The 23007-nt window shown below is 45.2% G+C and overlaps 1 protein-coding gene across 2 annotated transcripts in view; it reads left to right on the forward strand.

Annotated features, from left to right (window-relative positions):
* The window catches only part of ABCC2 (ATP binding cassette subfamily C member 2), a 36470-nt gene that overhangs the window by 2454 nt on the left and 11009 nt on the right, over positions 1 to 23007 (forward strand). Inside the window, exons 2-23 of one of the 2 annotated variants that reach the window (XM_035133842.3) lie at positions 2531 to 2704; positions 3353 to 3499; positions 5044 to 5178; positions 5481 to 5603; positions 5926 to 5981; positions 7430 to 7664; positions 9682 to 9857; positions 10677 to 10854; positions 11379 to 11633; positions 12183 to 12248; positions 12674 to 12811; positions 12897 to 13043; positions 13596 to 13680; positions 13835 to 13901; positions 14179 to 14305; positions 14431 to 14607; positions 15581 to 15748; positions 16888 to 17074; positions 17647 to 17773; positions 18636 to 18759; positions 19446 to 19665; positions 20703 to 20857. In XM_035133842.3, coding sequence (XP_034989733.3) covers positions 2531 to 2704; positions 3353 to 3499; positions 5044 to 5178; positions 5481 to 5603; positions 5926 to 5981; positions 7430 to 7664; positions 9682 to 9857; positions 10677 to 10854; positions 11379 to 11633; positions 12183 to 12248; positions 12674 to 12811; positions 12897 to 13043; positions 13596 to 13680; positions 13835 to 13901; positions 14179 to 14305; positions 14431 to 14607; positions 15581 to 15748; positions 16888 to 17074; positions 17647 to 17773; positions 18636 to 18759; positions 19446 to 19665; positions 20703 to 20857 — 3267 coding nt within the window. Of the gene's footprint in view, positions 1 to 2530; positions 2705 to 3352; positions 3500 to 5043; positions 5179 to 5480; positions 5604 to 5925; positions 5982 to 6325; positions 6469 to 7429; positions 7665 to 9681; positions 9858 to 10676; positions 10855 to 11378; positions 11634 to 12182; positions 12249 to 12673; positions 12812 to 12896; positions 13044 to 13595; positions 13681 to 13834; positions 13902 to 14178; positions 14306 to 14430; positions 14608 to 15580; positions 15749 to 16887; positions 17075 to 17646; positions 17774 to 18635; positions 18760 to 19445; positions 19666 to 20702; positions 20858 to 23007 lie in introns of those variants that run through there. The other variant, XM_035133843.3, reaches the window with a different exon arrangement.

Genomic DNA, 23007 nt, shown 5'->3' on the forward strand with positions numbered 1-23007 from the left:
GAAGGATGTTGGAATTTCCCCTGATTCTGTTCATGCCAAGAGTGTTTCATATGTAGGTAACAGGCAGGACTCTCCTGGTGCCTCCAATAAAATGAGATTTTGTGTTTCTGAAATGGTGACATCTCCAGCAATTACTTCAAACTGTCAGGGCAAACATCAAAAGCCCATTGGTACCTGCTTGAAACCTGGAAGAACCACTGCCAGTCAAAGTAGACAATACTGGACTAGATGAGTCACATGACATAATACACGACTGATAACGGCGTCAGATTATTCCACTGATGTAGTTTCATTAGCAATTGGGTGTCTGCAGTGCAGCTGAAACTGAGGAGTTGTGAGGGTGACATAGGAAGAGGATACATATTCTGTATACTCCATACTCCAGCTCATGGTTTTGCCCCTAGTAGCAGGAATTGCTACTGTACAAGGAATTTATTTCCATAGATTTCAGTGGGAGGTTTTAATTTAAAACAAAAAAAACAGGCATCTCCCAGCAATGACAACAACCATCCTGCCCATATTGTCAAAGCAGAGCACCCAATTACAGCGCATCATTACTTGTATATAGATCCCATGTTGGCAAATTACAACTCAAGAGTGTACAACATGGGGTTTGATCAGCTCCAGGGGAGCGCAGTCCACTGTTACGTCCAATGGTAGGCAAGAGCGCTGGATTTTGGTGCCGTACAGGGTGCCACTGAAATTTGAGACACCAAGGTCCACCACTGCCCTGTGTGTGTGTGTTCTGCTCCAGAATGGTGCTTGTGTGTCACATAAAGGGAATCAATCCCCTTCCTAGAGGGAGGCCCTGGGGGCTGGCAGCAGTGGGGTCATTACTGGCTTTGCCTCCAGTGGGGCACTGTCACATCATTTTGCATGTTGTATATCATGGGGATGTGTTGTGGGGCTCTCTCCACTGTAGGTTCGTTAGCTGTTTCCCCCATTTAACAATTAACTCAAAAGTTCTTTACAAATACAAACCCTAAAGAGTCATGCAAAAATACAAAATAATTATATTTGCTCCATTAAAACTGCTCAACCAAGCTGCATGCTGCAGTTTCCTTAAAGGGAACGTGGGCTGCAGTCATTGTGCTGTAAGAAACAGATTTTTCTACAGCTGTTTTGAACCCAGTGTAGTAAAAACAAAATCCAGTTTTGTTCTGCAGAAATAATGGTAAATGTTGAATTAGGGGGAAGAAAGGATATCCAAATCACTTTGAGAGTCAAACACAGTATCAGCAATGTTAGCTCACACAATATGTACATCATAAACCCCCACCCATATAGATATCCCACCAGGGTATCTCTAATTGATAACTGCTCTTATTAGATAGCATGCGCAACAAAGGTTCAACGCAATTAAATGCTGGTAGTAAACATCAGTGCTGTGTTATGATGAATACAAACATTGACTTTCGCCCACTTGAAAATGTCATTGGATTCTAACCCAAAGCATCACTAACTGGCTCGATTGCAGGTGAGTCATACTGAATAGATTAGCATAAGGATGAATAGGGGTGGTTGTGAATCAATGGAACAAGAACACCCTTAGAAGAACAGCAGTGGAGATTGGAGGTGGAAATCAGTTATCCTGGGGTTGTGTTATGATGCATTGGGCAAATGCAGTGAATTTTTAGAAGATGTTATAGCATTGTAATGGGTTCACGGCAGGTGCTGTGGAATTGGAATTGTGCCAATTGCTGTCAATGTTTACATGGTAATTGTCTGTGTAGATCCACAGTGGAACTTGGGACAGAGATGGGGAACCAGTGTCCCCACCACCACAGTGTTGCTGGATTGCAGCTCCCATCATCCTCGACCATTGGTCATGTTGCTTAGGGTGGATGAGAGTTGGACTCCATCAACATCTTGAGTACCACAGGCTCTCCATCCCTGGTGCAATGCATAGTGGTGTGGGGCATGGATACATGTGAAACTATGTCAGGTAGTACATGTGGTCTAAAGATCTTAGCAAGCGTTGGCATATGCCTTATTTTATTGGGTTTTTTTATTAAAGATTTTCTTGATTTACAGAAACATGTGCAATCTCTCTCATAACATTTTTACAAATCAGGTTCATTTGTTGAGGCATTGGGAAGAAAAGGGGAAAAGAGGTGGATGGGGGAAAGATGGGTGGGGTGACGGTGTTTCTATTTTACTTAATATATGTGGGGTTTTTTTTGTCAGCGTCGCTTGTGCAGGTTCTCTGCTGTTCGCTTGTGTTCCTTTGGTGGCGAGAGATGTTGGGGTTGGCCTAGGGTATGGTTGTTCATTTGGGGTTGGCTGTGGTGGTCTTTGTTTCATGTGTGAGTGGGGTGGGTGGGCGTTTTGGATCAGGTTAGCCATATTGAGTTGTATGCTGTTGGTGGATTTTTGTCATTGTCTTGTTGGGCTGTGTATGTGATAAAGGGGAGCCAAACCAGGGTGAAGCCGTCTTCTTCTATTTGTCCCCGTGTCAGTTCCAGCTTATGGGTTATTTTTTCTAGTAAGGCTGTTTCCCATATTCTTTTCTTGTTTCTGATGCCTCCAGAACTCCTCTTTCCTGGATCGGAATGATGCCGACCTGCCCCTCTGCTTTGAACAGACTGTTCTGGTCTGGATCCCCCTGGGCTTCCTCTGGCTCTTTGGCCCAATGCAGCTTCTCCATTTCTGCACATCCAGGATGAAGAAATCATCTGTCACAAGACTTTACCTTATTAAACAGGTGGGAGAGAATGGTGTGCCCCAGAGTTAGTAGCAGGGTGGAAGCAAAGGGCATGCAGCTCAGAGGGCAAAGCAGAAGTGGATGGTGGTGATGTGAGAAACCCTGAAAAGGTTTAAGTGAAGTAGGGATCTGTGCTAACTGGGAAATGTGTGTGGAAAGAGCAGGGAAAACCAGAGGGTGAGATGAATTTACCATAAGTGTCCTTTGGCCAGAAGCCTTTGAACTGTGTCTTGCTTATGTAATGCCGTCACGATGGTGGTGTTTAGTATATACAGAACTCTTTAGGAATCAAGTAGTGTATTTACTGTTGATGTAGTTTGTGTTGTGATTGTTATAAAAAGGAATACTCAATCAAAACTAACAAACATATACCATATATTTATATTATAAATAACACAGGGATTTTTATATGTGTTTTGAACCCGCTTTGAGTGCATTCCTTGCAGGAAAAGGGGCATATCAGCACACTTGATTTTTACTTGACGGAGGGTGTGATGCACAGCAGTGCTCCTGGGCCACTTGTGCTGTGGAATGTTGCTTTGCCCTGCATATGTAGCTTCTCCACGATGGGTTTAGAAGCTCCTTGCAACCTTATTCTCCTAGAACGTTGCAGGTAGCAATCTGTCACTTCTGCTCTTCCTTTGCCAGGTGCTGACTGCGCTGCTCTTACTGATGGCACTTGCTGAAGCGGTTTTCACTGTTGCCGAAGACCTAGGAAACCTCCCGCACCCAACCCCTGTCAGCCGAAACCCAATTGTCCAGTACTTGAATCCGGCACTCTACTTCATTAGTTGGGTGAGAGCTCTCCTTCATCAAACCATGTCCTGTGCTGGAATTAAAGTGTCCTTTGTAAAGAACAAGTTTTTTTCACCACAGAGTTGCAAACTCCCGGTTCAGCCCTGCTGTTTCCATTGGGCTGTGTGCTAATAATACAAGTCCTGAGACCCAGAACAGTACTTTGAAGGGGGGGGTTACATTAGAGAAAAAACAAGGAAGAAAATAGTCAAATGCTTTTCCCCCCCCCAAAATGCCAGTGCTCTGATGTTCTCTGACCTTTAAAGCAGCTGCCTGAAACGGCTTCTTCTCTTTTTAAGGGAGATTTAGGATAATAATGAATTTATTTATTTATTAACCCAAACCTTATACCACAACATAAAAAGCAGACACTAGAAGATAATAAAAAGTGATCCCACACTAATTCCCCATCATCAAACTCCCATATTTCCCAAGTACACCATGAAAAGAACAAACTAACAAGAAACATTAAGCAGCACGTGAGGAGAAAACAACAACAACAATGGCTGCCCATTGGCCCAAGTCCGCTGGGTGGTTTAAAATGCAATAAAATCAATGGGACAATCTTAGTACTGTACAAATATTCAATGAACAATGAAAATTTGGCCATCACCCTCATATTACTCTCAAAGTGCTTCTCCACGAGAGTAGATCCCTTTCGCATTGTCCCTTCAATGGCAACCTGCTACCCCAAGGTGCCTCAAGTCACATCTTATTTTCCCTGAAGATGGGTACTTTTATATTTTTTCCTGTGGGGCAAGTAGCAGATTTGAGATGAGGCAGCATTTTTCAGGAAAATACTACAGGGAGAAAAAGGGTTAAAAACAGCAACCAGAACTGACAACCCAATCAGATTCACACCTGCCCAATACCCTCTTCCACTGGTATAAAAGGTGTACACACACACACACACACACATTCATATTTATTCATATTGATTTTTAATTGTATTTTTACTGCTGCTTCTATTTATATTTTATTTTACTGTAATTTGACTTCTATCATCCAAAGCCGTATCTTAAGAATTAAAACAAGGAATAAAAATACAGTTGAAAATCATACAGTATCTAGCACAGCACATCACAATTGCTACAACAGGCAGAAAAACCATTAAGTGGTTCTGCCAAGACCCTCAGCAGTTTTCAAGTGCACTGCAGAGGTGGGTGGGGTGGGAACCACTGATTTAGTTTGTCACGTTTAATTACACCCTGGCTAGCTGATCTGAGCTAGGAAGTGGAGGTAGATTTTTTTTATAGCATTATACAAATTTAGAATTATGAAGGCAAAGGCCATTCTCTTATTTCATAATTAATACGTCAGTCTATTTCCGGATCTCATTTTGGAAGCTCGACTAGAAGTCACAAGCCATCGTTTGAGTTTGTCTCAAGTGAGCATGTTCAGCGAGCTAATAATGTGGATCTCAGGTTCATTATCAAGTTTGATGTCCAGCCTGGTGCCACGAGTTTACATCACACCTCCCTCCATTTCCAAACCCTGAAACCAACCCAGTCTTGCAAACTCTTGGCTCTTTTTCGCTACTGCAGTTGCTCGTTCTGCTGATCCATGACAGCCGCCGCTTCACCATCCGCAGAGACTCGGGATCTCTCTTCATCTTCCTCTTCCTTTCTGTGCTCTGTGGTCTATTTCAGCTCCAGACTCTCATCCGGCAAGCAATACAGGTCAGAAACACAAGATGCCTATGAAAAACTAGGCAACCCAGGATGGCAAAGGTTGAGGCGGCCCCAGCAAAGCCACCTCTGGGGTCATTCAGCTCTGTAAGCCTGTCTGCTGTGGTTCACCCACCCTATTTCACAGGACAGTCCTGAGGCAGGGGGGAGTGGGAAGAAGGGCCAAAATGAAGCTGCAGGAAGGAGTGTCTTGGTGCACAGATTTTAGCCCTAACTGCTTGGGAAGAAGTGGGTCCAGCTCCACAATTTGGTTACTTCCACTAGTATCTCCCATTTGCTTTCTTCTCTTGCAGGGCTCCATCACTGATGTGCCACGTTTTAGCTTCTTCTTGGTCTCCTATGGGCTTCAACTTATTTTGTTCTTCATCTCTATTGTTTCCGACGTTGCCCCCGAAATGAAGGAAGCTGCAAAGAAAGTGAGTGTCTTCAGCTGCTTGCTCTAGACTTGTAAGGATTACCTTTGGGACAGGAACAGCCATTGGTATTCTGCATGGTATCCTCACTTCGTATAGGTTCTCAGAGTGGGCTTGATGGGATAAACACATCAGCTCACCAGGAAGCTGGGTTTCATGGGCCACACCTGGCTGCCTGATGCACTGTTTGGTGGGAGTGGTCTCAAAAGGAAAATTTGCCATATATGTCTTGAAGGCTACGTTTCAAAAGGTGACAGCCAAGTTAGTCACTATTGTTCCCTCCCTGAATTTTTCATCTAGACATTCTGCCTCCCGTGTTTTTCAGAACCCAGAAATTGTGGCCTCTTTCCTGAGCTTCCTCACTTTCCAGTGGTACAGCAGGTATGTAAATCTGAGTGGAAAAGATAAGTGCATTACATCTAGGAGAATAAAGGTTAGGGTCAACTAATCTGTCCCATCAGAGCAAGGATTTCTGCTTATGAAACAGAACTTCTCCCTGCTCTCCTCCCATTGTGCATGTGGGAGATTTGCAGTCAAACCTAACAGTGCTAGTTAGTATATGAAGGGGTTAAGACCACAGAGTTCTAATCATTAGTGTAGGCTCAGTGAGGTCACACCCCCTCTTCTTCTGAGAGGGAGGAAGTAAAGCTTATTTCTTGTTTCTCTCTCCCTCTCTCTTTCTCTCTCTCTCTCTCCTCTCTTCCCCCCCCCCCCCCGCTGCAAGCGATGGAGGTGGATGTGCCTCAACTTAGCTCCCATCCTCAGACATGTGTCTGAGGCTGCTTTGACGTATTTCAACTAAGTATTTTACCTGCATTATTTTACTGCTGTTGCATAAAGAAAAATGCATGACTGAGACCTCAGTTAAGTAAGTAAATCATTATTAAACTTACTTCAGCGTGTGGTTTGTTTCATTGCATGACGGTAGTGTGGGTCAGCTGCTTCATGCAGCTGAATGGAAATGAAAAAAAACTTTAATGGCTGCTTCCTATGCTTCATTAATCTGCCTGACAATGAGACAATACTCTGCTAACTGGGGCTCTCTATGTGCTTGCCCCGTGTTTTAAAAACAGACACCAGCCATTTCTTCTTTTGTTGTTATCCCACACAGGTGGATCTCTAAAGGATTAGATACAATTAATTTCCTCTTACCAATTCCCATCTAGGGCAGGCATCCCCAAACTGCGGCCCTCAAGATGTTTTGGCCTACAACTCCCATGATTCCTAGCTAACAGGATCAGTGGTCCGGAAAGATGGGAATTGTAGTCCAAAACATCTGGAGGGCTGAAGTTTGGGGATGCCTGCTCTAGGGGAACCCTGAGAACAGATTTAGGGGGGCACCAGAGGAGGAGAGGGGGAGAATGTTCTGTTGTGCAAGGAGAAATACTTGCGCTGATGGAATGTCCACTTAGCACTATGTTGGATTCCCCCATATAGGTCTTTAACCGAGTGTGAAGCAACTGGAAAGTGGGGGGGGGTAGAGGATGGGAGAGCTAAGGGTAGCAAGAGCAAAGGGCTCTGGATCTGAAATATTTGCATGGGGAGAAATGCCATACTGCAATGTAGTGTTTTAAACCAGGCTTCTATTTCAGTCTTTATTTTTCCTCTGCTGTGTCTAACTAGAGGGTCTAGCCTTTTGGAATTCTTGATTCTGTTCAACAAGTCCCAGCTGATGGGGAGCTGGCAGCTTCTCACTTCCCCCGAAGCCCCAACCCTTGGATACTGTGCTCATTTCACTATTGTGCCTGAGCATGGTCAAAGCAATGAGTTAGCGGGGTGAAGAGCAGCAAGGGTTTTGAGCACCTGAGTAAATCTGCTGTACCTTTCAGGATGGTGCTCAAGGGCTATCGCAAGCCACTAGAAATTGATGACCTCTGGGACTTGAAGGATGAACATAAGCCGGGGAAACTTTTAGGCTCGCTTGAGGAGCACATGACAGCTGGAATAAAAAAGGCTCAGCGGAAACTAGAGATCCGGCAACGGAAGAGGAAACGTCATTCAGCAGCTACTGACCAGCACATGAATGGCTTGAGCAAAGCCCAGAGTCAGGATGCATTGGTTTTGGTAACTACTGCTGCTGGGAGAGAGAGCGGGGGCTTACATTTCAGATCCAAATGCTGGGCTGAATGGGAGGAAATCTTACACACAGGATCCCCTAGCCCATTGCAGCTTAGAGGTCCGGTGGCAGTATCACTGTGGTTTACAAGTGTCTGGGGGGGGGACTCCATTTTGCACAATGTAGGAATCGGACATTTAGTGTTGTGGTCCCTATCCTTTGAAACTGTGGCAAAACCACATGGAAAATAAAACAAAGGACACAGAGATTCAACCAGCAAATCTCTGGGAGGGAAAGTGCGTTACGTGCAATGGGACAAAGAGCCATTAAAGGCAGAGCGTCCAAAATCGCCTCACCGTCACCTTCTTTTAAAGCCTGACTCACCATCTGTTGCACTGCCGTTTGTGGTATCTCAGGATGAGAACCCACAGAATAGGAAGGTGGCATTATTTCTAAACCAGACTCAGGCAACAGGGAGCCGGCAGAAGGCAGGGGCGCAGAAGGAGCTGAAACTGCTTTTAAAGCAAAGTCTCCCCCCAAACCCGGAGGCTGAGAAGGGGGCAAAATCCTTGGGGATGCTGAAGAAGCATCTTGGAGCTGTAACAGTGGATTTGCAACTCTAGCTACTGCTGCTCTGCATAACTTCCACGTGTGCAGGATTTGAACAGAGGGTCGGTCAGATTTACTCAAAACCAAACCCACTTTGTCCCATTTTTCTAGATCTAGAGTACCCTCCTCAGGGAAAAAGGGTGCAACATGAGATATCTCCTGTAATAATTGGTCAATCAGTGGGGACATCACCTGATTGTGACCATGAGGGCTTAACAAAAAGAGCAAATCTCTTTTATGTTTATTCTGCAAACTACTTAAATCCCCCCCCCATTTTTACCTGTTTTCTGTGCGCACAGGTTGCTCAAGGTTCCGAGCAGTAAAAATCTTTCAGTCTGAAATCCCTCTATTGCAGCTAGAGTCAAACAGCACCTAGGGGAGCTTGTTGGCCCAAAATTCAGAAGAGCGATCATTTACCTGATCCTCTTTTCATGGAGCCTCAGAGAGGGCACCAAACGTGGCAAAACCACATGGAAAATAAAACAAAGGACACAGAGATTCAACCAGCAAATCTCTGGGAGGGAAAGTGCGTGCCCTTCCTCCTCGCCAGATCTTTTTATTACAATATCAAAAGGTTACACAGATTCAAATCATCCAATAGAATTCATCCTGATTTCTAAAACCCCTCCCAGGTTTCCTCCCACCTTGAATCTGATACCTTGGGAAGGTCTGAGACTAACACCTAGATGCTAAAAAGACAAAGGGACTACATCTAAAGACAGGAAAGGGGCCCAGGAATTCCTGCAGGGATTAACACTAAAGTGGTAGAAAAACAGGTTTCACAGCTTTCCAAAGGCAGGCAGGAAAGGCGATTTGCAATTGACCTTTTGTCTCAAACAAACACTAAATGTTTATGGCAGCTAGAAGACCAACAGGCACAGATGCCTGGTCTTTTGAACCTAGCCTGAAAACATGACTCTGAGGCTGAAAGCAATGGAGTAGTAACAATCCAGAAATCTATATCAGAGACCCAGCATTTCATAACTCAGGCCATGGTAGTCTGTCCAAGGGAGCCACGAAGCTCAGGACATCCTTCCGCAGCACACCTAGTTAAAAAATACATGATTCCCTTCCATAGATCCCTAGCAAGTTACCCCTACAGAAACCTGCTCCCCTTGAAAATTGGACAGGTGCTATCTCTATTGTCTTTTTGGCATCTATGGAAGACTATCTTCTTTCGAGGAGCCTTCTAAATTAATAACTTTCCCAGTCTGCATCTGTATTGGAATTCTTTTTTAGAGGTTCAAAATATGTTCGTAATTTATAACTTCTTGTTTGCCACCCTGGGATACAAATTTATCAAATTAATAAATCTTAATAAATAAATAAGATGGCTCGCTTTATATGGCAGTTGCCCACCCTGAGAGTTGGGGGCTGCTTTATGCCTGCCAAGCCTAAACCCTACTCTGAATTTAGGAAGAGAAAAAGGAAAAAGGCAAGAAGGAAGCAGACAAGAAAGACTCTCGTGGTGACTATGCGAAGAGCTGGCTGATGGCTTCTATATTCCGAACCTTTGCTGGGAACATTATGAAATCAGTGGCACTCAAGGTAGTGCAAGACCTCCTGGTGTTTGTGAGCCCTCAGATACTGAAGTGAGTCCTCCTAGCTCCACTTTTTTATTCTGAGTTTTCCTGGTGCCCTGGATGGTGGGCGATGGGGTTTAAATAAGCTTCTGGTTCAGGAAGATCTTGTCACTGGCTGGAAATCCATATATACGGTCTGGACCATCCACACGCTGATGAACTCCTTAAAACATTCTCACAGTTTTAAAGGCACAAACTATGTGCCAGAAGATTCCAGGCATAACTAAAACAATTTCCTTGTGCTTCTGCTTTAAGATGGTGCATTAAGATGGCTTTTATAGATGAGGAACATTCTGAGAGAAAGCCAGGGTTTGGATCTGAGAAATGATTTTCCCAGTTCCAGGTGTTTTTTTTACTGTGGTCCCATTTTAGCTGTCTCATATTAGTTGTCCATTGTAGGGGATAAGTAGCAGAGCTTGCTCCAGGGAAGAACACAGTTTGCTCTCTGCATTGAGGAATAGTGATGAGTTAGCTGAGAGATATCCCTAAGGCTGCTATCACATATATACTTAGCTGGGAATGGGCATAAGTCCCACTGAGCACAATGGGACTTTTATCTGAGTGGACATGTGTACTAAAATTGTCCACTGGAGATATGGAGGTGTTCAAGAGAGAGCCACAAAGGTTGCATGTGGCCTGTAGGCTGTCCACATGTGACATATGGCTGCACTGCATGAGCCTGGTTGAGGAGGAGCCTGTAGCCTGTGTGTGTGGAAGAACAAGAGGCTGATGCGTAGGGCTTGTGGGAGGCGGGCGTGTTATTTGGGTGTGGTTTGTGCAAGTTTGAGTGGAATTCAGGGAGATGCTCGTCATTATTTTCTCTTGCAGGCTGATGATCTCCTTTGTGTCAGACCCAAATGCCTATCTTTGGCATGGCTACCTCTATGCAGTGCTGCTGTTTCTGACTGCACTAGTGCAATCCATCTGCCTACAGCAGTATTTCCAACTCTGCTTTCAACTGGGCATGCTCGTACGCACTGCTCTTATGGCTGCCATCTACAAGAAGGTCAGTTGGGTCCTTCGCCTTTTGTGGGGGCTGCTTTCCTTAGTGCTGACCAATCAACTTTGACTGCTTTCCCCTGGATCTTGGGATGGAGGGGTCCTTTGACATTCACACTTCTTCTATTTTTATTTTTATTTTTGCAGTGCAGTTATCCAGCCAAGGAATGCATACAGAAATGCATACACTGGGATGAAGTGTGCACATACATAAGTGAAAATAGCACACACAGATGCATTATATTTGGGGAAACTGCTTTGCAAAGATGTGTACATTAGGCAAGCTTGCATGCAAATGGGTATGTTAGGAGATATTCATCATACTAAAATGCTGGTGGATTTTCATGGATTTTATTTTTAAAATTGCAAACTGATGTAGAGGACTAAAGTTAAGATTGGATAAGTGAGAAACTGAGAGAGGCAGTCGCTGACAGATTTGCTCATCCTTAGTGCTGTGTGCCCTGGTCCCTAATGGCTATGGCGTTAGCTAGTACCCCTAGTTTTTACAGCCGCTGTTATATCTGCTTTCAGGCCCTTACTATTTCCAATGCCACACGGAAGGAATCCACAGTGGGTGAAACAGTGAATCTGATGTCCGCGGATGCCCAGCGCTTCATGGACTTCACAAACTTGATGCACCAGCTGTGGTCGGCTCCCCTGCAGATTGTGCTGTCTATAGTGTTTCTGTGGCTGGAGCTCGGCCCCTCTGTGCTTGCTGGGATTGCTGTCATGGTCCTGCTTATCCCCATCAATGCTGTGCTGGTCACGAAGGCCAGAGCCATACAGGTGAGGGAAGGAGTGTCCTGGGCAGGTGGGTGTGAAAGGGCTGTGAGGTCAGTTCTGCTATAGAGGACAAATTCTTGGGCCAAGCGTGTGCTCCAAATGCTAACCTTGAATTTTGAATGTAACTGCCCTGTGTCATTTTTTGCACTGGGCTTCAGTGAGTAGATTTTATCCTATTAAAAGCAGCCTATTAAAAATAGTCAGTCTGGTTCATTTATTCAAAATCCTGAAGTCTGACCACCCCAGTTTAATGTAGATGTTTCAAAGCTTAGGACAAGACTGAGCATTGTAATCTGTAGAAAACACAACTTGAAAAAAGAGACAATGCGCGTTTGTGTGTGTGTGTATATATATATATAAGTCCTATAGGGCACAGCATCAATCCCTCAGCTTCACTTACAGAGATCTGTTGGACAATTAAGGGCAAAGCTATGGCCATGTGGTGCTTCTAACTGTCAGAGACAAAGCACAAATAACTTGTCCCTGGGCAACGTATTATGTGGGGCTGGAACAATGATCAACTCCCTCTTTGCAACTTACTTCTTTGTGCAGGTGAAGAACATGAAGTACAAGGATGAGCGCATGAAAATAATGCATGAAATTCTCAGCGGCATCAAGGTGAGTAGCAGAGACCAGATTGCTCCAACACAGTGATGAGTTGGCTGTACTGATGGAAACATCAATGGATTTATTTTATTTTATTTTTTTGGTCGTACCTTGCATTGCTTGCAGCACAATCCTAGCCATGTCTACTGATAATTAAGTCCATTGGAATTCAGCTAGGCTTACCACTCGGTAAGTGGGGTTTGAATTGCAGATAAAGCAGAGGGTAACTGGGAGTGTTGCCTCTGATCTCTGCCAGATGCCTTCCCAAAGCAGGCATGCAAGGTCAGTGCCTGCTTAGCCTTTGCCTGCAATGTGTGCGTCAGGAAGGGGCTAGTGCTGGAAATGAGACATGGTAGGATGGAGCCCTGCTTCCACTTTCACTGGATGGAGAGCTCTGTTGGACTGAGCCCCATATCTGAGCAGAAGAATCCTTTCAGATCCTGAAGCTGTTTGCCTGGGAGCCGTCATTTGAGAAACGAGTCGGAGGTATCCGGGCACAGGAGCTGAAGCGGCTGCTGCGCTTTGCCTACCTGCAATCCATCTCCATCTTCCTCTTCGCCTGTGCTCCTTTCATAGTAAGACAGCACACTATTTTTGTTCCTTTTGCTCATTCCTTGCAGTGTAGAAGATGCCCCTCACCCTGTGACTCTCCTTCCTTAGGTCTCTGTGGTAACATTTGCTGTGTATGTGATGGTTGATGAAAACAATGTCTTGGATGCACAGAAAGCCTTCACTTCTATCTCTCTATTCAACGTCCTGCGCTTCCCTCTGGGCTTCCTGCCATTGACCTTGTCCTCCCTGGTGCAGGTGAGTAGGCTGGTGAGGGACCTATATCCTGTAACTGAGGTGGGAGGGGGAGCCTGATCCTGGGGCAGCCAAGGTTTTGGTGCTCACACCCTGTTTGCAGAGAGAGATGGTTGTGTCCTGGGTTGTGCAAATGGCACTGGGGCTCCCTTAGCTTTGGGTTGCATATCATAGACTCCTGATCAATCTGTATGGCAAACGTCTCTCTCAAGAAGCCACGCAGCACCAGAAAGTACCAAGCTACTCCAGTTTTGAGAGGGTCTTTGGCAAACTGCCCCAAGGCAGGCTTACCTGGCGAGGGAGGCAGCCGTGACTGGCAACACCCTGATCACCGCTGGGTGCTGCAGTTTTAATTTCCCATAATGCCTCAGAATAACCTTATGTCAGAGGCATTGAGGGAAATTGAAAGAGAAGCTCCCAAACCTAATCAGTTGGTGTTGATCATAGCTCTAAAAATGTTTAAAGTGGACACAGTCATCAGAATTGGGATTCTGCAGGTGTGCTGGTACCCCAGTCGCTGCCTGGCATGCCTGACTTTGCCTCTACACCTTACAGGTCAATGTATCTACTGAACGGCTAGAGCGCTACCTGGGCAGTGAAGACCTGAACACTTCGGCCATATGTCATGAACCGAGCCCTGGTAATTGAAGGTTAGGGTTTGGAAGTCATAGCAGGCAGAGTTCTGAAGCAAATGTAGAAGGCTGGTAAAAATGCACAAGAAGGCAGGTGTGACTTGTGTTCTGTGTTCCTACGCTGTCCTTGATGACAATGCTATCTTTTCTTTCTCCTCTAAGGCTGTGCTGTGACTTTCTCTGAGGCCTCCTTTGCCTGGGAACAAAATTCAGATGCCACCATTAGAGAGTAAGTCACCACACACCAGACCAATTTTGTATGCTTGTGGGGAGGGGATTTAGGGATATGTCTGTGATCCTTTGTGTTAAAGTTGTAAGTAGGGGGGGGGGTCCTTTCTTACCCCCTTGCCTATTGGATAAGGCAGGGAAAGGTAAACCAGGCCTTGAACGATAATGAGAATGTTCTGGTAGAGTTTCTCTCAATAGGGATGGTTCCTTCCTGGCCCCAAAGACTGATGTCCACTTCCATATACATGCTTCTTCCATGTGCTGCTTTTCTCCTGCAGCATAAACTTGAAAATTCCCAATGGGCACCTGTTGGCCATTGTAGGACCTGTGGGATCAGGCAAATCCTCGCTGGTGTCAGCCATATTGGGAGAGATGGAGAACATCAAAGGACATATCAATGTTCAGGTGAGAGGAGGTGGCTGCTCTGGTAAGAAGCCGCAGAGAAGCTGGAGGCTAATCTGCAATTCACTGATTTTCCCAAGTACTATTGACTAGATAAATGTCTCCTCCTCTTCCTCTTGCTTCTTCAGGGCTCCATAGCCTATGTGTCTCAGCAAGCATGGATCCAGAATGCCACACTGAAGGACAACATCATTTTTGGGTCACCCTTCGATGAGGTCCGATACCAACAGGTCATAGATGCCTGTGCTCTTCTCCCAGACCTGCAGCTGCTGCCAGGAGGAGACCTTACTGAAATTGGAGAGAAGGTGCCAACCTTGGGCTTAATGGCAGAACGGGCAGGTGGTAATCTGGGGCAATGAGATGGAGCAAGTAGAACAGGGAGGGAGATGACTCTATGATATTAAATGCAGGAACAAGGGATGCTGTGGGTGATGGTCTAGCCTTGCAAAGAAATCTACAAAAGTTCCTAGCCAAATAGTAATGGTTACTAGTGCTCTCGTGGCCACATGTAGCTGTGTTTGTTTTTTATGGCCCATTGAGAAGAAAACAAAACACACCCAACTGTTCTGAATTACAAAAAAAAACTTTCCATGGAGATTCTTAAGAGGTCCAATGGATAGCTCAGTTGGTTGGAGTGTGGTGCTGATAATGACATGTTTGCAGGTCTGATCCCCATATGAGATAGCTGCATATTTCTGCATTGAGTGGGATTGGACTAGTTCAGGCATCCCCAAACTTCGGCCCTCCAGATGTTTTGGACTACAATTCCCATCTTCCCCGACCACTGCTCCTGTTAGCTAGGGATCATGGGAGTTGTAGGCCAAAACATCTGGAGGGCCGCAGTTTGTGGATGCCTGGACTAGATGATCCTCAGGGTCCCTTCCAACTCTGAAATTCCACTTTTCTGTGACTGTCATTGAGAGTTAACACCGATCATATTTGGTTATCTTTGGACATCGTGGGAAGATCAAGTGTTAATGTAGGCAGCTGGGCAGGAGAATTGTTATTGGGAGAGTGCATAAGGGTGGGAGAAGTCCTGAAAGGGCATTTGATTGGATGGATGATTACAGGAAAATGGTGAATTGTTATAGAGTATTATAGTATTCACTGTCATGTGGTGTGAGTTTCAGCAGGACCATCTTCATCAGTCAAGGCTGACCAAGCCAAATGCATTGGAGGGGGCTGCTTCTGACTCAAGTAATCAGAGCTCAAGCTGTTGCCATGCACTGAACCATAGAGAAAGCTCAGAGATCCTAGCTTGGCTGCTTTCTTCTGCAGGGCATTAACCTAAGTGGAGGCCAGAAGCAGCGTGTCAGCCTGGCCAGAGCTGTATACAACAACGCAGACATTTACTTGCTGGATGACCCCCTCTCGGCTGTGGATTCCCATGTAGGACGACACATTTTTGACCAAGTGCTGGGGCCACAGGGGCTGCTGCAGCATAAGGTGAGCTCTTGCCTGCCCTGCAGACCCTGTTTTGTGAAGAGCAGATGGAGAAATGTTTTGTTTGTTAGTGCTACAAGATTGAAACTCCACCTTTCTTCCAAAGCAAACAAAAAAGCGAACAAAAATCTAGCCAGTGTAGGAGACTAGCGTTACTGATCCAGGTAACTGAAAGTTGGCTCCAAAAGAAGTCACTGGCTCCAAATGGTCTGTGACTGTTTTCTATAGATGGAAGCTTGCTCTGTCCCCTGGTTAAGAGTGTAGAGCTCAACCCACTTTGGGACTGAGTCCATTTTACTTGAATCAGTAAATTAAATCAGCTGCTTCAGCTGGATTTGGTGTTTGCTTCTGTTTTGTGATGCCGCCTTTCAATGTGTTCTTAGAAAACTGAGGCAGCTGGCAGAAGGCTAAGTTAAAACAAGCAAACAACAATGCTAAATAAAGAGGATTAGAAATTCAACATGATATTAAGATGCATGAAAGCCGAATGCCGGGACCTAACCTAGCTCCAAGAGTGGGTCCAGTTCAGGTAGAGGTGTTCAAGGATCAGAAGGGAAACAAATGTGGCCACAGATGGAGTGGAGGTCAAGCATTGGATCGAAGGCAATAGATGCGATCGTAGGTAGTCATGCAGATGAAGTTCATGTAGATGAAGATCCAAAGGCCAGAGACGTGTGTAGAGTCAGAACCTGGCAGAAAGGCAGCAACAGGGGGTTGATTGGGGTCAGGAGCAGATGGGAGGTAGCAGACTGTCATCACAGTCCAAGGAAAAGGAGCTGGCGGAGATCTCCTCAATAAGCTGTTCAACCTGGTGGCTTAGGTTGGTTGCAAGGTTTTTTTTTAGAGACTGGCATGTTCCAGTTGGCTTGGAGAGTCAACTGAGAGTCTTCAAGCTGGAAGCTCAGCTGCTTCTCTTCAAGCTGGAGCTGCGTCCTAGAAATTGTAGCTGCTGGGAGGCGGTTTCAGGAGGGTTAGTTTAAGTTAGCAAAGTGGGCTTTTTGTAAAGGAGAGACAGGTGAGTCCACGGTGTGCCTGTAGAAGCCTTCCTGATATAATGTCATAGGTCCAGGGTACGGAGTGGCTAGGTGTGCCATCTTCTTGATACTACCTCTTTAATTGTGATATGCTGGTTTGTGCCACAGACCCGGATCCTGGTGACTCATAGCCTAAGTTTCCTGGCCCAAGTGGATGACATTGTGGTGCTGGTGGCTGGAGCTGTTTCTGAACAGGGTTCTTACAGCACCTTACTGGCTAATGGTAAAGCATTTGCTCAGCTGCTCAACACATATGGAAACCAACAGGAAAGCAGGCCTGAAGAGGAAGCCACAGGTAAGAAAGCATTACATTAAACGGCAGGGGTGGGGGAACCTTATCAGGATTGGCCTTTTAAGCCAAAGTTGACAGGTGAGCTGGGCTCCTCACCTGTCGCCTGACTTCACAATAAAGCAAGGTGCTGCTGAAACAGAGGAAAACATATTTGATTTAGTAGTGTGATCAGGGAGGCGGTTTGCATTGAAACGTCTACCACAACGAAGGTTTCCCCCCCGCTAACAGGGGTTTCAGTGTAAACCCTTTCCTGATTAGGAAGGGAGTTGAACTGAATCCTGTGGCCCAGGGGTTCCCCGCCCCTTGTATACAGGGTCGAGGGACACTGATCAAAGTGGCCATCCAGTATGCATCTTGTTCTGGAGTGAGTCACAGTAAGGTGGTGCCATAAATATGATTTGTAACCTCCATGTATCAAAACTCCATTTTGAACAGCAACAAGACAACTCTCCCTCATGAAGTTGGAGGTGGGGCAGGATCCACCTAAGATAGTGATAAAGTGACCTTCAGATTCATCCTTCCCGAACTTGCCTCCTTCGTGAGTTTCATGCCATGCTCTTGACTTTTTTTTTTAGTGGGGATGGATGAGGACCTAGAACTGGATGGGGACACTGAACCTGGAGCTGAGGAGGTACCAACTGATGTGGTGACCATGTCCCAGAAGAGTGAGGCCAGTGCCCACCAAAAGGACTTCATCCGCAGGTCAGGCCTCCTATGAACTCACAGCCACTTTATTTGCTGATTTGCCTTCCTATTTTCCCAATCTCTTCCTTCCTTCCTTTCTAACATCTCCCTTTCCTTTCTTCCATTTGGAATTTAAGGCTATTGAGCAAGGCCTTGGGGTTGAGGTAGGTGGGGACCAAAGGAGCCATCTCAAAACCAGAAGTCCTAGGGAAGTGTTGATTCCTTCCTAGGGTCTTGTCTATGACCCTAGCATCTTTCCTCACATGGCTAAAAAACTTGCTCAATACCGCCACATCCAGTCACTTCATCTTTCGCACACTTGCCCAATCAACATCCTTATAGGGCTTGCAGGGCCTGGGATCAGAACGGTTTTGTTTCTCAGTGTAGCTCAAGAACGGGAAGCCTGTGGCCCTCCAGATGTTGTCACTCCCATTCAGGAGGTATAGTGTAACAACATCTGGGGGGCAGGTTCTCTAGCCTTGGCATAGCTGAGTTTCATCCTGCAGCTGCCTTGATTCCAAAGTTTTTCTCATTGGACATTTCAGCTTCATTCCAGAATCCTTGTTGAAAAACCAAATTGGGTGATACAGGGCAAAACGATGACCTGGGATGTTGGGTCATCCCAATGTGCTCTTAGATTGATAAAGGGTTGCAGCACCAGGCAACAGGTTTCATGTGTTGTGTATTTTTAGATTGTCACTCTGAGGGCAGGAACTGTCTTAGAATTGATTTTTGTAAACTGTTCTGAGACCCTTTTTGGCTAAAAGGCAAGGTATAAATACTTTAGAAAAACAAAATGGCAGGGAGGGCAGCACTGTGCCCAGAGCATGTGGGAAAGGACTATAGAATCTCTGTCCCTCATCATTGTTCTGTGAATTAGCCTTAGTAACAGCAGTCACAAGTCGCTCACGATGTCACAGCGAATGAAGTTGAAGGAGAAGAAGCCAATGACTGAGATAAAAGGACAGAGGCTGATTGACAAGGAGGCCATGGAAACCGGCAAGGTGAGAGGGGGAGGGGTCGAAATGTTCTCCTGCCTCATAATTAGGACAAATGAGGGTCTCAAAGAGATGGAAGGGAGGAGGGCTGTGGAGACCCTCTCCCAGAGCTAGATGGGGAACAGAGAATGGCCACCTTGCAGGAGGTTAGTTGAAGAACTCCTCATTCCATTACCCCCAAGGAAGAGGTGTAGTAATGCTCTATTATTAAATTAATAATAATAATAATAATAATAATAATAATAATAATAATAATATATTATTTATACCCCGCCCATCTGGCCGGGTTCCCCCAGCCACTCATTAAATTAATTAATTAATTAATTTAATTTGTACACCACCCTTCGTCTGAAGATCCCAGGGCAGTTCAAACAGAAAAATAGAAAATGAGGATACAATAGTGCCCTCTATTTTGTGTTTCTTTAAAAAAATTCCCCTGTTAACCTGCTGCTCAATTTTAAGAGCCTTTGCAGTGTCCATTAATGCGCCCTTCCCCTCCAAGGAACAGTTCAGTCTTTCTGTCCTTATATACTGACTACTGGACTGTTCCTGCTTATTTTCTTGTTAACTGAGTCATATGCCAAAAGCATATGCTGGAACGTAAGAGGTTTTCAAGGGCTGCTATTTCAGAGTGCGTGCAATGATCAGCCACCACAGCACACTGTGTCTGATAACAACCCTCTGCCTTGTAGGTGAAGTTCAGCATGTATCTCCAATACCTCCGTGCTGTTGGTTGGTGCCTGTCAACAATGGTCCTGCTTGCCTACGTAGGGCAAGCTGTAGCCATGATTGGCTCCAACCTGTGGCTTAGTGAGTGGACAAATGATGCTTCAAAGTACGCAAACCAGACCTACCCAACTTCTCAACGTGACCTGCGTATTGGAATCTATGGGGCACTGGGTGCTGGCCAGTGTAAGTCTATGAAAAACAGAACCACTCGAGAAATGTAGAGTGCCCAGGATCTGCCCTGTGCCCTTGGGTGGAGACCCAAGGACTGGAAGAGAGCAGTGTCTCTGGGAGTTTGATCACACCCAGTGTAGGCAGCATGTAAAATATACATACCATCTCCCCCAAAATGTGGATTACAGTGGTACCTTGGTTCTTGAGCAGCTTAGTTGGCGAACAAATTGGCTCCCAAACGCCGAAAACCCGGAAGTAAGTGCTTTGGTTTTTGAACGTTTTTCAGAAGCTGAACATCTGACGCGGCTTCCACTTGAGTGCAGGAAGCTCCTGCAGCCAATCAGAAGCCACGCCTTGGTTTTCGAACCTTCTGGGAGTTGAATGGACTTCCGGAATGGATTAAGTTCAAGAACCAGGGTACCACTGTATCATTTTTGAAGTCTTTAATTAATGTGCATGCAGCTTAGGGCTTTTGGGAGGGGGGAGGTATTGTATATTATTAGATCTCTTGAAGCATCTTACTCGGCCCCAGTATATATGCTTAGAGTGTGATTCAGGACACAATAATAATTAATAATAATAATAGTAATAATTTATTATTTATATGCTGCCCACTTGACTAGGTTGCCCCACTCACTCTCAACAGCTTCCAACAAATTGACAAACAAATTAGCAACACTTGAGAGGGTTTCTATACCCAGTAGTGTGTTACTAAGGGTGAGCATCAAGGCATTTTGGCATTTTGCAGAGGGCACCACTAGAGGTCTATAGAGGTGATATCATCAGGGCACAACACCAAGGCAGATGGAACTGGACCATATTTCACCTAGATCAGAGATGGATAACCTGTGGTCTTCCAGATGTCATGGAACTCCATCTCCCACTAGCCCTATCCAACATAACCAATGATTCTAGAACGATGGAAGTTGTTGTCAGGAAAAGCATCTGGAGGGGCCACAGGTTCCTATCCCTGCCCTCTAGTACCAAATGGCCTAAGGCTATTGATGCCAGTATCTCCCCATGCATACTAATGGATGTATTTGTTCTAGCTCTCTTCCTGCTGACTTCAGCCCTTCTTGCTGCCCATGGTGCTGTCCGGGCCTCCCGGGTCCTACATGAGCGGCTGCTGTCCAACATCCTGCGTGTGCCCATGAGCTTCTTTGACACAACACCAACAGGCCGCATCGTGAACAGGTTTGCCAAGGTATGAGCTCACGCTCCGTGATAATATAATAATTTATTATTCATACCCCGCCCATCTGGCTGGGTTTCCCCAGCCACTCTGGGCGGCTTCCAACAGAAATATTAAAATACAATAATTTGTTAAACATTAAAAGCTTCCCTAAACAGGGCTGCCTTCAGATGTCCTCTAAAAGTCTGGTAGTTGTTTATCTCTTTGACATCTGGTGGGAGGGCGTTCCACAGGGTGGGCGCCACTACAGAGAAGGCCCTTTGCCTGGTTCCCTGTAGCTTTGCTTTTCGCAGTGAGGGAACCGCCAGAAGGCCCTCGGCGCTGGACCTCAGTGTCCGGGCAGAACGATGGGGGTGGAGACGCTTCTTCAGGTATACTAGACCGAGGCCATTTAGGGCTTTAAAGGTCAGCACCAACACTTTGAATTGTGCTCGGAAACGTACTGGGAGCCAATGTAGGTCTTTCAAGACCGGTGTTATGTGGTCTCGGCAGCTGCTCCCGGTCTAGCTGCCGCATTCTGGATTAATTATAGTTTCCGGGTCACCTTCAAAGCTCTGAGGCTTGCAGAGACTCAAAAGTAAATATTGCTGAAGTTTTTAACTGGGCCAGGAGGAATTGGCAAGTGCTTCAAGCTATAACTTGCTGAGTGTGTGCTGGGAATGGGGGGCACATATGCTGATGATAGAGGAAGTGCTGCTTTGAGATTCTTGTGGGACCCTATTGGGCTTAGATTCCAGCCTTCCTTGCACAACTGCACACGCACTCACTGCAGATGTATAACCGTTTGGAGGTGTTCCTGGACTCTCAGCTCCCATCAGCCCCAGGCAACACAGTCAGTGGTGAGGGATGATGGGAGCTGGAGTCCAGCAACATATGGAGGGCAACAGATTGGCGCACCACCCTTGGTTTGGACCATCCCTTCAAGGTCCAGCAGCAGAAGTAGTTTCCAGACACTTTTGCCAGTTGTCCTTGTTATAGCAGCATTGCACCCTGAGCATTGCAGTCCTGGTTTAAGCTAATCAAAAAGTTTGGGGTTGGGGGGGGGGATTCAAGCTGAAATCATATAAACATGAAGAAGTTAACAGGCAGAGAAAAGATGGGTGCCTTTCATGGCTAGGTTTCCCGGGGCTATAAATTGTGTAACTTTGGTCTGTTTCCCATCACCATGTTTTAATCAGTGGGACCAAGATAATGGGAAAATAATCTCTTTCTCTCTCCCCACCCCCTGTAGATTTTTCCATTATCAATTTAGATTGTAAGTTCCTTGCAAGAACCTTTCTGGAGACTTACTTATTTAAAAAGTTCCTTGCAAGAATCTTTCTGGAGACTTACTTATTTTAAAAAACTATTTATATTGATATAAATAACAAAAATACTTTAAAAGCATAATATTGAATCTTTACAGATAAAAACATTAGCAGGATTATTGTAATAACCTGCAGTTTTATAAGAGTATATACTTACAGTAGATAATTAAATTTGCAAGTTAAATGAATTTAGATATGCAGAAGATATTAAAAAATAAATTTAAGGAACCGCAGAAAGAGGGGCAAAGAAGTCAAATTTTGAAATGTTAAATTGATTGGAGAACTAGTGAAATGTATAAATTTGAAAACTATAAATAAAAACTAAAAAAGAAACAGAAAAAAGAGCATAATTTATTAGAAGAATTCAGACCCAATCCAGCTGCAATTTATATCCTCCACTACTTCCACTCCTGTGTACCTTGCTCCACTTGGGGAGTTTCCTACAGCTAGCCCTCCCTTGAGCAGAGAACGTGATTCACCAATCAGTCCTGAGTGTCTAACGGTGCACACAGAGGTCTCCCTGGATCAGGCCTAAATTATCTTATACAGTGGTGCCTCACGCAATGAAAAACTCGCAAGACGAAAGCGTTTTGTGATCTTTTTGTTGACTTGCAAGACGAATTTTTCTATGGCCATGCTTCGCAAGACTTTTTTTTTTGCTTTGATTTGTTTACATTGGAAAACCGCAAGACGAAATTTTCGCAATACAAAATAACTTGCGGAACGAATTAATTTCGTCTTGCGAGACACCACTGTATATTGAGATGTAGGAAATGCTTGCAGAAAGCTTATATTGCAAAGTGTTGTACCAATGAAACTTTCAAACAACAAAACCAGTTTGTAGGTTAGGGAGAA

The sequence above is a fragment of the Zootoca vivipara genome, chromosome 5 (assembly GCF_965207765.1).
Source record: "Zootoca vivipara chromosome 5, rZooViv2.hap1.1, whole genome shotgun sequence".
Classification (NCBI taxonomy): domain Eukaryota; kingdom Metazoa; phylum Chordata; class Lepidosauria; order Squamata; family Lacertidae; genus Zootoca; species Zootoca vivipara.